Genomic DNA, 12,466 nt, shown 5'->3' with positions numbered 1-12,466 from the left:
CATATAAGAAAGTGAGCTCTGAGTTACAAAAAATCAGTTTCCCCCTCATCCCCCACCCCCGAAATAAAAAAAAAGAGAAGATAGCAGCGATTCCCAGCCAAACAATCTAAACATTACAATGAAATCATGGCCAGGGTGAAGACACTACGCTTTATTGCTGTTGTTGTTGTTGAATGAGCCTGGTAGGAGGGAAGGAGTTTGGCCCGGAGAGGGAGCAGCCAGGGGCTGGGTGACCAGACCTAGACCTGGCTTCTCAGTGTGGACATACAGATAAAATATTAGGCACAGACGTACCTTATCCACACGGACTGACCAAAACTCCCCCAAACAAACTGGCAGCCCAGGGCCCTGCATAGTCTACAATCACATTTTAGTTGGTCCATATAGGGAAATTTCGATTTTGCTTTTTTTGATATAGTGATTGCAGGACCTCAACCAGCAGGAGCTGGGTTGCAGCTGCCCTTGTAGATGGTACATCAACCATCATGTACTGTGACACATGCTCGGCCTCTAAAGGCATTTGAATTTGCAATTTCTGGGATGTGGTTTAAGTTTTTTAAAAGTAACAACAACGACAACAGCAATCCTTTTCACGGTAGAAGAACCCTACTTAAGTCAGAAAGAATTAAAACATTTATTGGGCATAAATATATTACATATACACTACAGATATAGTTAGGTATTACATATAGCATAGTATTTGCAAAATCTATACATTAAAATTGATATGGCAGTTTTAATACAATGTATATGAAATAGTCTAAAATTTACAATACAGGAAAACATATGATTTTTTTTTCTCCTAAAGTTGAAAGCTTGGAATGTATGTCCAACAGTGAGGTAAAACATTTTGTCTTTAAATTTAAAGGATTGTGCAAGGATAACATTCAAACACATTCAGTTAGGGCACTTTTCAATTTTGACAGGAATACTGAATTACTGTAGCCAACAAAACACAGTTAGAAAATGCCAACATTTCAAGTTGATAACAACAAGGCAGGTAATATGAAAACAAATCTTTTACAAAAGTTTTCTTTTTAAACAATTTCTTTGAGGACAAAGGGCAGTTTGCTTCACATGACTGGAATTTCTTGTGCCAGGGCTGAGTTTGACATACAGAGCATCCGAAAGCCACTCACTCATTCCTACATACTGCAAAAGGGCAAAGAGACAAGGTTAATATAACACTTTATTTTATTGTTCATGTGTATGGCAATATATATATAGTTATATATCAATATCACATATACATATTTGTGATAGAAAACAGTGCCGGATAGAGTAATAATTTGTTGATTGAAGGGTTTATAATGAATACCAAATAAAGAAGAGCAATAAAATAAAGTGCCGTCAGCTAGTGTTTCACACACTTCTGCTTTCTGGTGGTTAAATCTGGTAGTATGAACATCTCAAAAAGATCCAATAGTCATAGCAATTTTGGCCTAAAGTATTATTTCATTTTAAAAATCTCAACTGATTCAGAGAGCAGTTGTTTTTTATAGCAGCAGTTCTAAAGTGTTTCCAAAAAGGGACTCCCCCCACCCCCCCCGCAAACAAGGTTTTTGTACTCAGTTGTATCTTTGTTGCTTAAAAAATGCCTTCTCCCCATCACCTGCATGAAATTGTCTCAGAAACTGCAGATGCAACGTTACAGTGGGTCATGATACACATTTAAATAGAGAGATGTGTTGGAAGGCCAGAACTTTGGCAAAAATATATTTACCTTGATATCATCAGTTTGCAAGGCTAATTAAACTAATTATTATAGTCAATAACAAAATACAGAACTCTCTAGTACTTACTACATCAATATAGGCACACAGAATAATTAGTTAATCTTAGCACTTTCTTTAAGAGATGATTATGGTTTTCTGGGTACATGTAAACTTTTCAATCACTGATAATGGATTTTTTTTTTTGGCATTTAATGCACTAGATGCTCTTATCTTTAAAAACACAAGAAAACGTCAGAAGATTGATAATACTACAGATGTTGCCAAAGAACAAGACTGACCTAAAATTACAAAAGTATAAAACACAAAAAAATATAACATGCTACAAGGGAAAATTAGTACATAAGTACATTTAAAAAATTTTACAATAAATAAAGATTGCACTGTAATTGGCATTTAAAGTACTGTATGCAGAATATAGTATAAATAAACCAAAAACAAAATAATGTTGGTTTCCCCATGACTTTGGTATGGGAATATTATAAGCTAGTAAAGGATACTGCATCTTAAGACAACATAGACCAAGCACAAAATAGCTATGATCAAGAAAAACCAAGTAGCAAAAATATACAAAAACAGAAGGCAGGGGGATACACTGTGTCTGTTGCACCCTTTTGGAATATATTTGCACCTCCAACTCTTAAATGTCCCTGAGGTACGCGAACATTATGGACTTCATATAAATAATCCAATGACTTTGGGTTAAAATTGATTATCTCATGACTCAAAATAAACATGCAAGAGTAACACTTTGCACTCCAATAGCACCTGTTAATCAAGGATCTCAAAACACTTACAAACATTAGAATCCCCATTTTGTTTATTTTATTTTTAATGCATGGGAAAACGGAGGCACAGAGCGGTAAAGTGACGTGTTCAGGTCATGCAGCAAGTTAGTGACAGATCCAGGGAAAGAATCTAGGCTCCTTGACCCCCAAACACCCTGTGCTTACCACCAAATACCATTCTCTCTCCACACACGAGCAGGTCAACCCCACAAAAAGAGGAACTACTGATTCAGATGACTCTCTTCTGGGTGTTACCAATTTTCATCTGCTGTTAACTTAGTGTATGTGCACTGAGTTCAGGTTTTGAAATTCAATCACTTCATTGATACCTCAAAGAACAGCCTAAAGGCAAATCTTTCAAAAACAATGAGCTGATATATAAGAAGATTGCTCACAATTAGTGTAAATCATGGACAATGGGCAGAGGCACTAAACTGTCACCAGTTCTCGTCATATAAATCTGGTCAAACATAACAGAATATAATAACTCTAGTGATTAGATTAGAAGTAGTTATATACAAAGACAAACAAACAAGTTAAAGCAGCTTTTAAAATAGCTGAACAAGGAAACAACTATTGCACAATGCCCTCTTAAAGTTACTGCTATGAATCGACGTGGTAAAATCTACAATGCTCCATAATTTATAGGTGCATTTTGGTTACTTGATTTCTTAGACAGGCAGCTCATAGTGTTAAATCATAAGAGATACAGACTATTAAAACATTTTAGATTAAAGTACACATTTTGATTTAAATGAACTAAACACAGTTAAATAACTGAGTGACAATATGGTTGTTTAGGGCAGCCTTATCTGAGTGAACACATCTTCTGTATGCTGTTGTTGTGTGGTAATACTCTGAACAACACTGAAATCCTAGCCTGGTAACTACACACTGTGATTCACGTTGACAGCTAGATGGTCAAGACATTGAAGTGACTGATGAATATAAATTACTAAATTGTAACATGGGAAAAAAAAATCACAGACTTGCAAAAGGTATCAGTGAACACAGAATAAAGGCAGATCTGAAAATGTAAAAGAAAGATAAGAAAGCTAGCTTTTGGTATCTGGTTTGCTTTTCTTCTTTAAAACAAAAAAATCCAGTTTAATCTCTTCCTAGTTTTGCATTTCAAAAAGGTGCACCAAAACACTGATATTTTTTCCTAGCTAAATCTGTAAAACAAGAGAAGTATATAAATCAAAGAACAAAGGGGTTTAAAAAGGGGATTATCTGAATAAATGTGTGTATTAAAATGTGTAGCATTAATTAAATTCATACCTCTAGTTTTGTTGGGTTTGTTTACTTCATTAAGAAGTACTGTAATATAAAGGCAAATAAAATGGACAAAGTTGCAAAGCCAACCACAACGAGGGCTGCAAACTGTTCATCAGTAGGCATCATGCTCTTCATTTTGGGGTCATCTAAGCTCCCCATGTCCCCTGTAAGCATGACCTCACTTCGTTGTAATACGAAAGCTGCAGAGGGGCTGAAAGCTCCGCAGAGCTCCTGAGAGGTGTCTAAACAGCGACGGCACGCACACACGCGGAACCTGTAGTCTGTGTTGGTCTGGAGGCCTGAGATTTGGAATGTGGCTTCTTCTCCCTTGTACACCTTCAAGAAAAGGAAAAGTCCTGGTCAGTTAATTTAGTAATACTGTGGTCTCTAAAGTAATCACATAAAGTCAGGAGACTCATGGACCTGGCTTGGTTTAAATGAACTCTGTAACATCAAGAATTACATAGAAAGGTATTTCTTCTAATCTGTATTTCATCCATAAAAGAGGTATTCCACCCCACTCTAAATAAAACAATACAAAACCCAGTGACTGTGACACTGACAGGAGATAAGGCACTGACTAGAACTAGAGCTGACATAAGTAATAGAGAACACCTAGCTAAATTTTAATGATTATTTAGACTATAAATCAAAAGATGACTTAATTCTTACAAAGGGCTCTATGATCTTGATCCACAGAGCAAATAAAGGTATTTTAATCAAAACAATTAAAAGCATTGAATTGTGAGTAAAAACAGTGAAATGTCAAGTTTCAGCTGAATTACAGATACATCATGTGATACTATACCATTAAGATATCCCACCTCTAGCCCTAAAACGTAAGCACTATCCTGATTTCTAACTCTGTAAATAGTTTTACCTGTTCTAGAAGTTCATATAAACAGAATCAAAGAGTATACACTCTCTCGTGCCTACAAGATTCATCTACATTACTTGTTATTGATTATTGATTCAGTAGTTACTACTTTTATTGAGGAGCCGTGTTCCACTGTATGCCTATACCTCAATTTATCCATTTTCATTTTGACGGATGTTTGTATTGTTCTCAGTTTTATATAATAAGATTGCTTTATATAATAAGATTGTTATGAGCATTTTTGTACAAATCTTTAAGGACTTGATTTTATTTTTCTTGGGCAATACCTAGGAGAAGAGCTGGGTCACAGGCAAAGTCTATATTTAACTTCAGAAGAAACAGTTTCAAAAGCGACTGAATCCCGATCAGCAAAGTAGGAGAGTTCCAGTTGCTCCACACATCCTTGTCAACATTTGTTATTGTCAGTATTTTATATTTTAGCCATTCTAGACGAGAATGGTACCTCATTTGCATTTCTCTGATGACTGATAATGTTCCCCACCTTTTCTTTTTAATATATTTTATTGATTTTTTTACAGAGAGGAAGGGAGAGTGATAGTTAGAAACATCGATAAGCTGCCTCCTGCACACTCCCTACTGGGTATGAGAGAGAAACATCAATCAGCTGCCTCCTGCACACTCTCTACTGGGTATTTGCCCACAACCAAGGTATATGCCCTTGACCGGAATTGAACCTGGGACCCTTGAGTCTGCAGGCTGACGCTCTATCCACTGAGCCAAATCGGCTAGGGCTCTGCAAATGTATTTTGAAAGCCAAGTATTTTTCTTGCACCATTAGGCAGAAAGCTTAGTGAAGGAAAATGAATATGTAATTGAAGGGAACTTCCTTAATGACAAGTTCAATCAAAAGGTAGGTTTTACCACTGCATGGGAGAACATATTTGCAAATGTTATCACCGATAAGGGTTTAATCTCCAACATTTACAGGGAACTCATACAACTTAACAAAAGGAAGATAAACAACCCAATCAAAAAATGGGCAACGGACCTAAATAGATACTTTTCAAAAGAAGACAGAAGGCCAAAAGACTGCAGATCCAATGATGGGTAAAACTTCTACCAGTTTACCTAGAATCAAGGCAGTGGCACCAACCATATATACCAGTGGTCACAGTAAAAAGAATGCTGTCTCACTTAATACCTTTGTTGAAGCAGTAAAATATATTGATTTTATTAGATCTTCACTCTCAGATACACGTTTTTAATATATGACAAAATAGAAATTGTGCATAAAGTACAAAGTATGACAGTTGACTCAAGGAAAATATGTGCGGATGCTCGAGTTCTAGCCTTCAGGAACTGGCTACCTTTTCTTATTTTTCATGAAACACCATTTTCACTGAAGAGAATGACTAACTGTAGTTATTGAAACTCTGGCTTCTGGCAAACAGGTTTTATTTGTTCATTTGTTTTTGAGTGAAGCCTGTTACTTCAAGGAAAACAACTGACAAGTATTTGCTGAATCTGGGCCCCACCCTTCCACACTCTCTTAAAAAATATCAATGGAGGGGGGGTGAGGGCATGAGGGAAGGGGGTAGTAGGGGGTAAGGTGGGGATAAGGACACATATGTAATAATTTAATCAATAAAAGAATTTTTTAAAAAGTTAGGCTTTAATTTGTAAGTGCTTTTCTTTTAGCCATTCTTCTTGTTTTAATTAGAATAGCTCCCCCTTTCCACAAGCATTGGCAATACAAGGTTAACACTATCTTAAAAAAAGAAAGAAATATTTGTGATAACTATATTGTGTGAAGGGCTGTGTCTATTATCTCCACAGCAACCAGCACAATGGCTTGAACAAAGTGGACACTCAGTGAATGTTCTCTAATTGGAACCCTCAAATACGCAATAGTAGATATTCTTATACACAGTCTGAAAAGAGGAACAGTTATTAGAAGACACACACACACACACACAAACCACAGAGGCAGCAGCAGGAGCTCAGTACCGGCGCAGCCCATTGTAAAAAATGGAGTCATTAACAACCATGGAGTTGTTTTCAATGTATTGATAGAAAACATGGAGTTTCTAATCTACTTTAGAAATAGTCAACAATGCTTATTAAGCTTTTTAGGTTAATTCTGAGCTAAGGAAAAATTAAAACAATCCCCAAACCCCATTTCCTCAGGCTTCTGATTCCTACGGTTTGAGTTAATGGATTTGTTTTTGTGTAAATAATCACAGCCATGAGATCACAAAACCACAAGGTCACCAGGCCCAGTACAGCTGTGCCTCCAGCCAGGCAACGGCTCATGAATGTGCAGCTCTCCATGGCAGGGCAGCGGCCTGGTCTCCATCCATTTAAGACTTCCTTTATTGAAGTAACCAATCAAAATACCACAATAAGTATATAGGCAACATTATTTTTACAGAGACGATTTCTATTCCTGATTTGATGTACAATATATTTTAAAGTAATTGTGACATGTTTATTCCCAATGGGAAGGCTTAAAGTAATATGCAGAAAAACAAAATGAAGAATTTGTGACCCTTAAATCAGAATACCATGCCGTATTGCTAAAATCCCTTAAACAGCCTTTCAGGGCAGAGCACTGGAGCCTGTATCTGGACCAGTGCCGGCACCTCCGCCAGCATCAGCCCTCTCCCAAGACCTGGAACGGGGGGACACAGCTGCAGTGAGCTGTCCCTCACACAGTGCCTCTCAAGACTGAGAGGATCAGAGGTGCACAGGAACCCTGAGTCAGAAATCAGCGTCCCCACTTTTACAAGATGACGCTCAGTGAGGTGGATTAATTCCTCCAGCATCCCATGACTATGGGAGGCTGACCTGACACCCAGCCTGTGGAGAGTGCAGGCTGGGCAGCACTGTGTATCTGAGTCAAAGAGGACAGGCCAGGGCAGTTACTGAACTGCTTCTCGGGGGGTGTGGTTTTCACTGAGAACACGTCCATGTTGTTCTGTTATACACCCGGCACCCCAAAGTGCAAACAAAGCACCTCACAGTTTCTTCAGAACCCCAAGATCCTATACTTGGACTCCAGGAAATTGAATATAAATTTATTTCATACGACATTTTAAATAAATGTATGCATGAGGATTTTTTGGGTGTGAGGCAGTCATAACTTTGTCAAGTACTTAAACCTTAAACCTAAAACCCACAAGAACCTAGGAATCAGTAAAATAAATGATTGTTTTAAACTATCTCCCTCTTGATCTACTCTTATTTGCCTTTGGATTTGGCACTTTAATCGTAGAAAAATAGAAGAATGTACATGAGATAGTCACAGCATTATGGTTTAATTTCTGTTAGGGAATTGAATTGAAAGGCATTAAAAAATGTAATCTTATTAATCAATGTCACCCCAACAAATTTAATAAAAAATTTTAAAAATTACTCAAACAAAACTAAAAAATATGTAGGCTCCAAGTCTAAGTTCTGTCAAGAGAGTTTCTTACAGTATCTTATGTGATGCCATGAAGACTCAATACACATCTAGTACTACATTCTAAAATGACACTAAATAGAAATACACTGATAGAGAGATGCCATTAAATTAAAAACGGAGTGCCTTAAATTTCAGATGCTTCAAAGGTCATCTTAATGCAACAAATATGAGAACCAAGAATATTTGCCAAAACCGGTTTGGCTCAGTGGATAGAGCGCCGACCTGCGGACTGAAAGGTCCCAGGTTCGATTCCGGTCAAGGGCATGTACCTGGGTTGCGGGCACATCCCCAGTAGGATATGTGCAGGAGGCAGCTGATCGATGTTTCTCTCCCATCGATGTTTCTAACTCTCTATCTCTCTCCCTTCCTCTCTGTAAAAAATCAATAAAATATATTAAAAAAAAGAATATTAATAACTTGTCACAAACTCTGACTCCTAACAGGTAATGATGTCTTATAATTTACTACTTTTTTCTCACCTTCAATGTTTATATTTAAATAATCTTTATACAAAATATTGCTTTCTGAACAGGGATGTGAATATGAATTATTTCCCTACGTTCTTATGTATGCTGTAAACCAGGGGTGGGCAAACTTTTTGACTCGAGGGCCACAATGAGTTCTTAAACTGGACGGGAGGGCCGGAACAAAAGCATGGATGTAGTGTTTGTGTGAACTAATATAAATTCAAAGTAAACATCATTACATAAAAGGGTACGGTCTTTTTTTTCAAGTTTTATTCATTTTAAACGGGCTGGATACGGCCCACGGGCCGTAGTTTGCCCACGGCTGCTGTAAACTGTTTGCTATATGTTGTGCAAAGGCATACCTAAATATGCATGCGATTTTCATTCATTTCAAGAATGCTTTACAATTAATATTGATTGAAAAGAAGTTCTAAGCTTCTTGAGAAAACCCCGTGCTTAGAATGTTTATTAAGTGGCAGAAAAGCCAAATCAAGATAAGCAGGCATCCTAAGACCCAGTCAAATTTTAGGTGAGATTTAATACTTCAGTTAATAATTCAAACCAGCTGAACAAAAGAAAGCTAATCAGCTAGAACCCAGGCAAAGTCAAGTCACTGCTCCTAGCATAACATCAGAAAAGGCCTTGGGCTTTTGCCATACGTTGCTGTGACAATAAACTTGGGGAGCAGGATACCCTTCTCTTGAGGGTGGTTTTTACCTAAGTTACCACATCCCTGCTAAACCCGCCCGAGGCGGAGGCTGGCTCTTTTCACCACTGTAAGTGTAAATAACGCTGTTCCTTGGAAACTGCCTCTTCCTGCTTACAAGAAACATTTACCGAGTGCCTAGCTATGTGCCAGTCCCGGGAAAACAAAAAGGGTAAACAGCCCACACATCAGTGGATCCTGAATGGTTAGTGCGGTGACCAAGGTATACATAGTGCTCCCTCGGAGCCTGCAACCTGCAGACTGTGCTTAGCAGTGATTACCGCTCATTTTCTTTTGCTTTGCCTCTATGAATTCAAAGCCTGTTATCTCTGGACTATAATTATTTTAACCATTACTCTGCACACATAATATAAATAGCTTTCATTCCCTATCTCGTGTCCAGAACAAGTGAATGAAGTACTCAAAACATCATGTTTAACTTAACGCTGATTGAATAGGGAGAAGCAGAAAACTCAGTACAAATTGTCCCTGACTCCACTGAGGTTTTCATGTACCACCACCGACCTTAATCATTTCTTGGTAAATGTAGGGAAGACATGGTTATGTGGAGAATGCTAACCCCTGCCTACTGAGCCTGGCCTGTACTACTGTTTTTCTACCTATTTTTAACAAGAAACTCTTGTTTGTAACTGTTTCTAATAAAAAATATATTCTGAGGCATATGTGGGATTGCGTATTACATTAGTATTTATATGTCCATGGGTCTAAACATATGCCATTAAACAAATAGCAGATTCAAAACAACCAATCTATCAATAAAATCTAGATTACTGAGTGGATTTACCTATATTTTTGGCAATGACTGACATGTATAAATATTGCTTCTTTTTATTTTATTTTATTTATTTTTTGAAAATATATTTTTATTTATTTTAGAGAGGAAGAGGGAGAGAAAGATGGAAACATAAATGATGAGAGAGAATCACTGATCAGCAGCCTTCTGAATGCACCCAACTGAGCCAGCAACCCAGACATGTGCCCTGACCGGGAATCAAACCGTGACCTCCTGGTTCACAGGTCAACGTTCAACCACTGAGGCACTCCAGATATTGCTAGATATTGCCTTTTAAAGGTAAAACCACTGTGCTTTAGGAACATTTGTTTCCAAAAACAGGTGGAAAAGTATGAGACATGGAATAAAAGGAAAATTCAATGATGAATATGCAATGAATGTACTGTTGGGAAATGAACTGTTAAGTGTCAAGTAATATGTTGTGAAATCTTGTAACATTTCATCTCTAATCGTGTTTACATTGCTACCGAACAGGAAGATGCTACTGGTGTTAAAGATGACTAAATCTAGTAGGAAAATCCTCTGCTCTCTACCTGAGCTGTGACCCTGAAACCAATCACATCTTTCTGGCAAGCTCAAACAATTACACATGTAAAATTATTTACTTTGAAACCGGACATATTGTGTAGGATGAGATTGGAAAGTGAAAGGAAACAGTAGTGTTTTTGCTCTTATTTAAGAGGAATAGTGGAAACTTTGGTGACATCATCCACTGATGTTACTCAATACTGGTGGATGTCATAGTTAAAATACAGTTTTTACAAAATGTGCTGAAAACAATTCATTCTTTTATCTGACACCTCATATTAAGAAAGTACAGTGAAATGTACCAAAATTTCTTTGATTCATTTTATACATTTTTATTTGCAAGTATTATCTATATCTATGTATAGAAAAGGCTAAGTGACCAACCGTACATCCGTCCAACCGACTGGCTGGTACATATGACACGCACTGGCAATTTAAAAATTAACATTGACTTGCGCATGCGCGATACATATAAAGTTCTCGCTGGTGCCAATCACACGTGTTTTAATTTTATACTATATTATATATACTATTTTGACATGTAATTTTTTGCAGTAACATAATTACCACATGAATCTTTCTTCTAATTAATTTCCTTTCAATGTGCACAAATCTGTGCATTGGGCCACTAGTTACAATATAAGGAACATTGACCAACAATTAAACAAAAACTGAATCAGATTATTTTCAACTTGCTTTGTGTATCTGTAGCCTCAAGAGCTGGATAAAGAATTCTTCACTAATTATGCTAATTTCAGAAGACAGGTGGCAATGTGTCTTCAATTTTCTGAGTTTGATATAAATGCACGACTAAAGTGCTGATAAGAATGGGCCTCAGCTTTCCTAATGTAGTAACGGTAGGATGTCCTGATTTCACATAAACAAACAGTCATTAAGTTCCTGGGAACATTACAGAAACCAAGAGAGTATCTGAATCTTTACTCGCTAGTGTCTTAGAATGTGTGGGTTCAGAAGAATTAGGGATCAGGAAGGGGTGTGAATTACAAAACTAAATTCTTTACCTGGCTAGATTCCAATGACATTTTCTCTTGCGTAGGTTTATCATGTGATCTAAACCGCCTTACTACTCAGGTTATGGCCCAGCAACCCCTGCACCATGTGGGAGCTTGAACCCTCACCCCAGACCCACTGAACCGGAGTCTGCATTTTAACAGGTTCCCATGCACATTGGAGGGTGACCGAGAGCTCCTGAATCACAGGCCACAAGAGTTGGTAGGTCCTATTCCTTATTCTGCTGCTGTAACTTCTATTAAAAGCAGACGGGACATAGGCTTCAGTAGTTCGGTAAAGACTACCTGCTCTCTACACTAAAACCACTGGCACTTCAGCTTTCAATTACATAGACTTTGATGTTTGCTGCCAATATCAAATACAAACACAGAACTCTTTACAGATAAGATTACGCCTGAGAACTGACAGTTTGAGATGAATAACACCACATACAAAATAAAATGTAAACGAGGGCTTATAAACTCTAAAGAACTAGGTAATGGGTGCGCATAGGGAGTTTCCACCATTGATTTTAAGAAAAATGGACCCCACTGGTCACTGAATCACTCGTGGTGACAGGGGAAGGCAAGGGCAGCCTGACTCAGCTGCACACCCGCTGTGCACAGTGGTCCTCACCTGTTTGTACTCAGATTCTCTTCCAACCAATACCTGCAGAACGTAGTTGACAGGGTCGCCTTTCATTGGTGGTACCGTCTCCCATAAAATTTCACATGAATTTCCTTCTAACTGTGTTACTCGAGGTGCTGAAATACAAATTAACACACTCAAGATCAGAATTAAGCATCACATTAACAGTGACAATTTTAGTAATCTGAA

The 12,466-nt window shown here is 37.6% G+C and overlaps 1 protein-coding gene across 1 annotated transcript in view; it reads right to left on the bottom strand.

Moving 5' to 3' along the window:
* Positions 1 to 615: 615 nt before the first annotated feature.
* Positions 616 to 12,466, bottom strand: part of FNDC3B (fibronectin type III domain containing 3B) — a 269,959-nt gene continuing 258,108 nt past the window's right edge. Inside the window, exons 28-29 of the mRNA XM_015564176.1 lie at positions 12,266 to 12,393; positions 616 to 4,135 (exon numbers count right to left, since the gene is read on the bottom strand). Coding sequence (XP_015419662.1) covers positions 3,824 to 4,135; positions 12,266 to 12,393 — 440 coding nt within the window. The 3' untranslated portion in view covers positions 616 to 3,823. The remainder of the gene's footprint in view (positions 4,136 to 12,265; positions 12,394 to 12,466) is intronic.

Source organism: Myotis davidii, unplaced genomic scaffold, assembly GCF_000327345.1.
Source record: "Myotis davidii unplaced genomic scaffold, ASM32734v1 scaffold115, whole genome shotgun sequence".
In the NCBI taxonomy this organism is placed as follows: domain Eukaryota; kingdom Metazoa; phylum Chordata; class Mammalia; order Chiroptera; family Vespertilionidae; genus Myotis; species Myotis davidii.
Note: the sequence above shows the minus strand (reverse complement) of the source record. Positions and strands in the feature narration are given on the sequence as shown.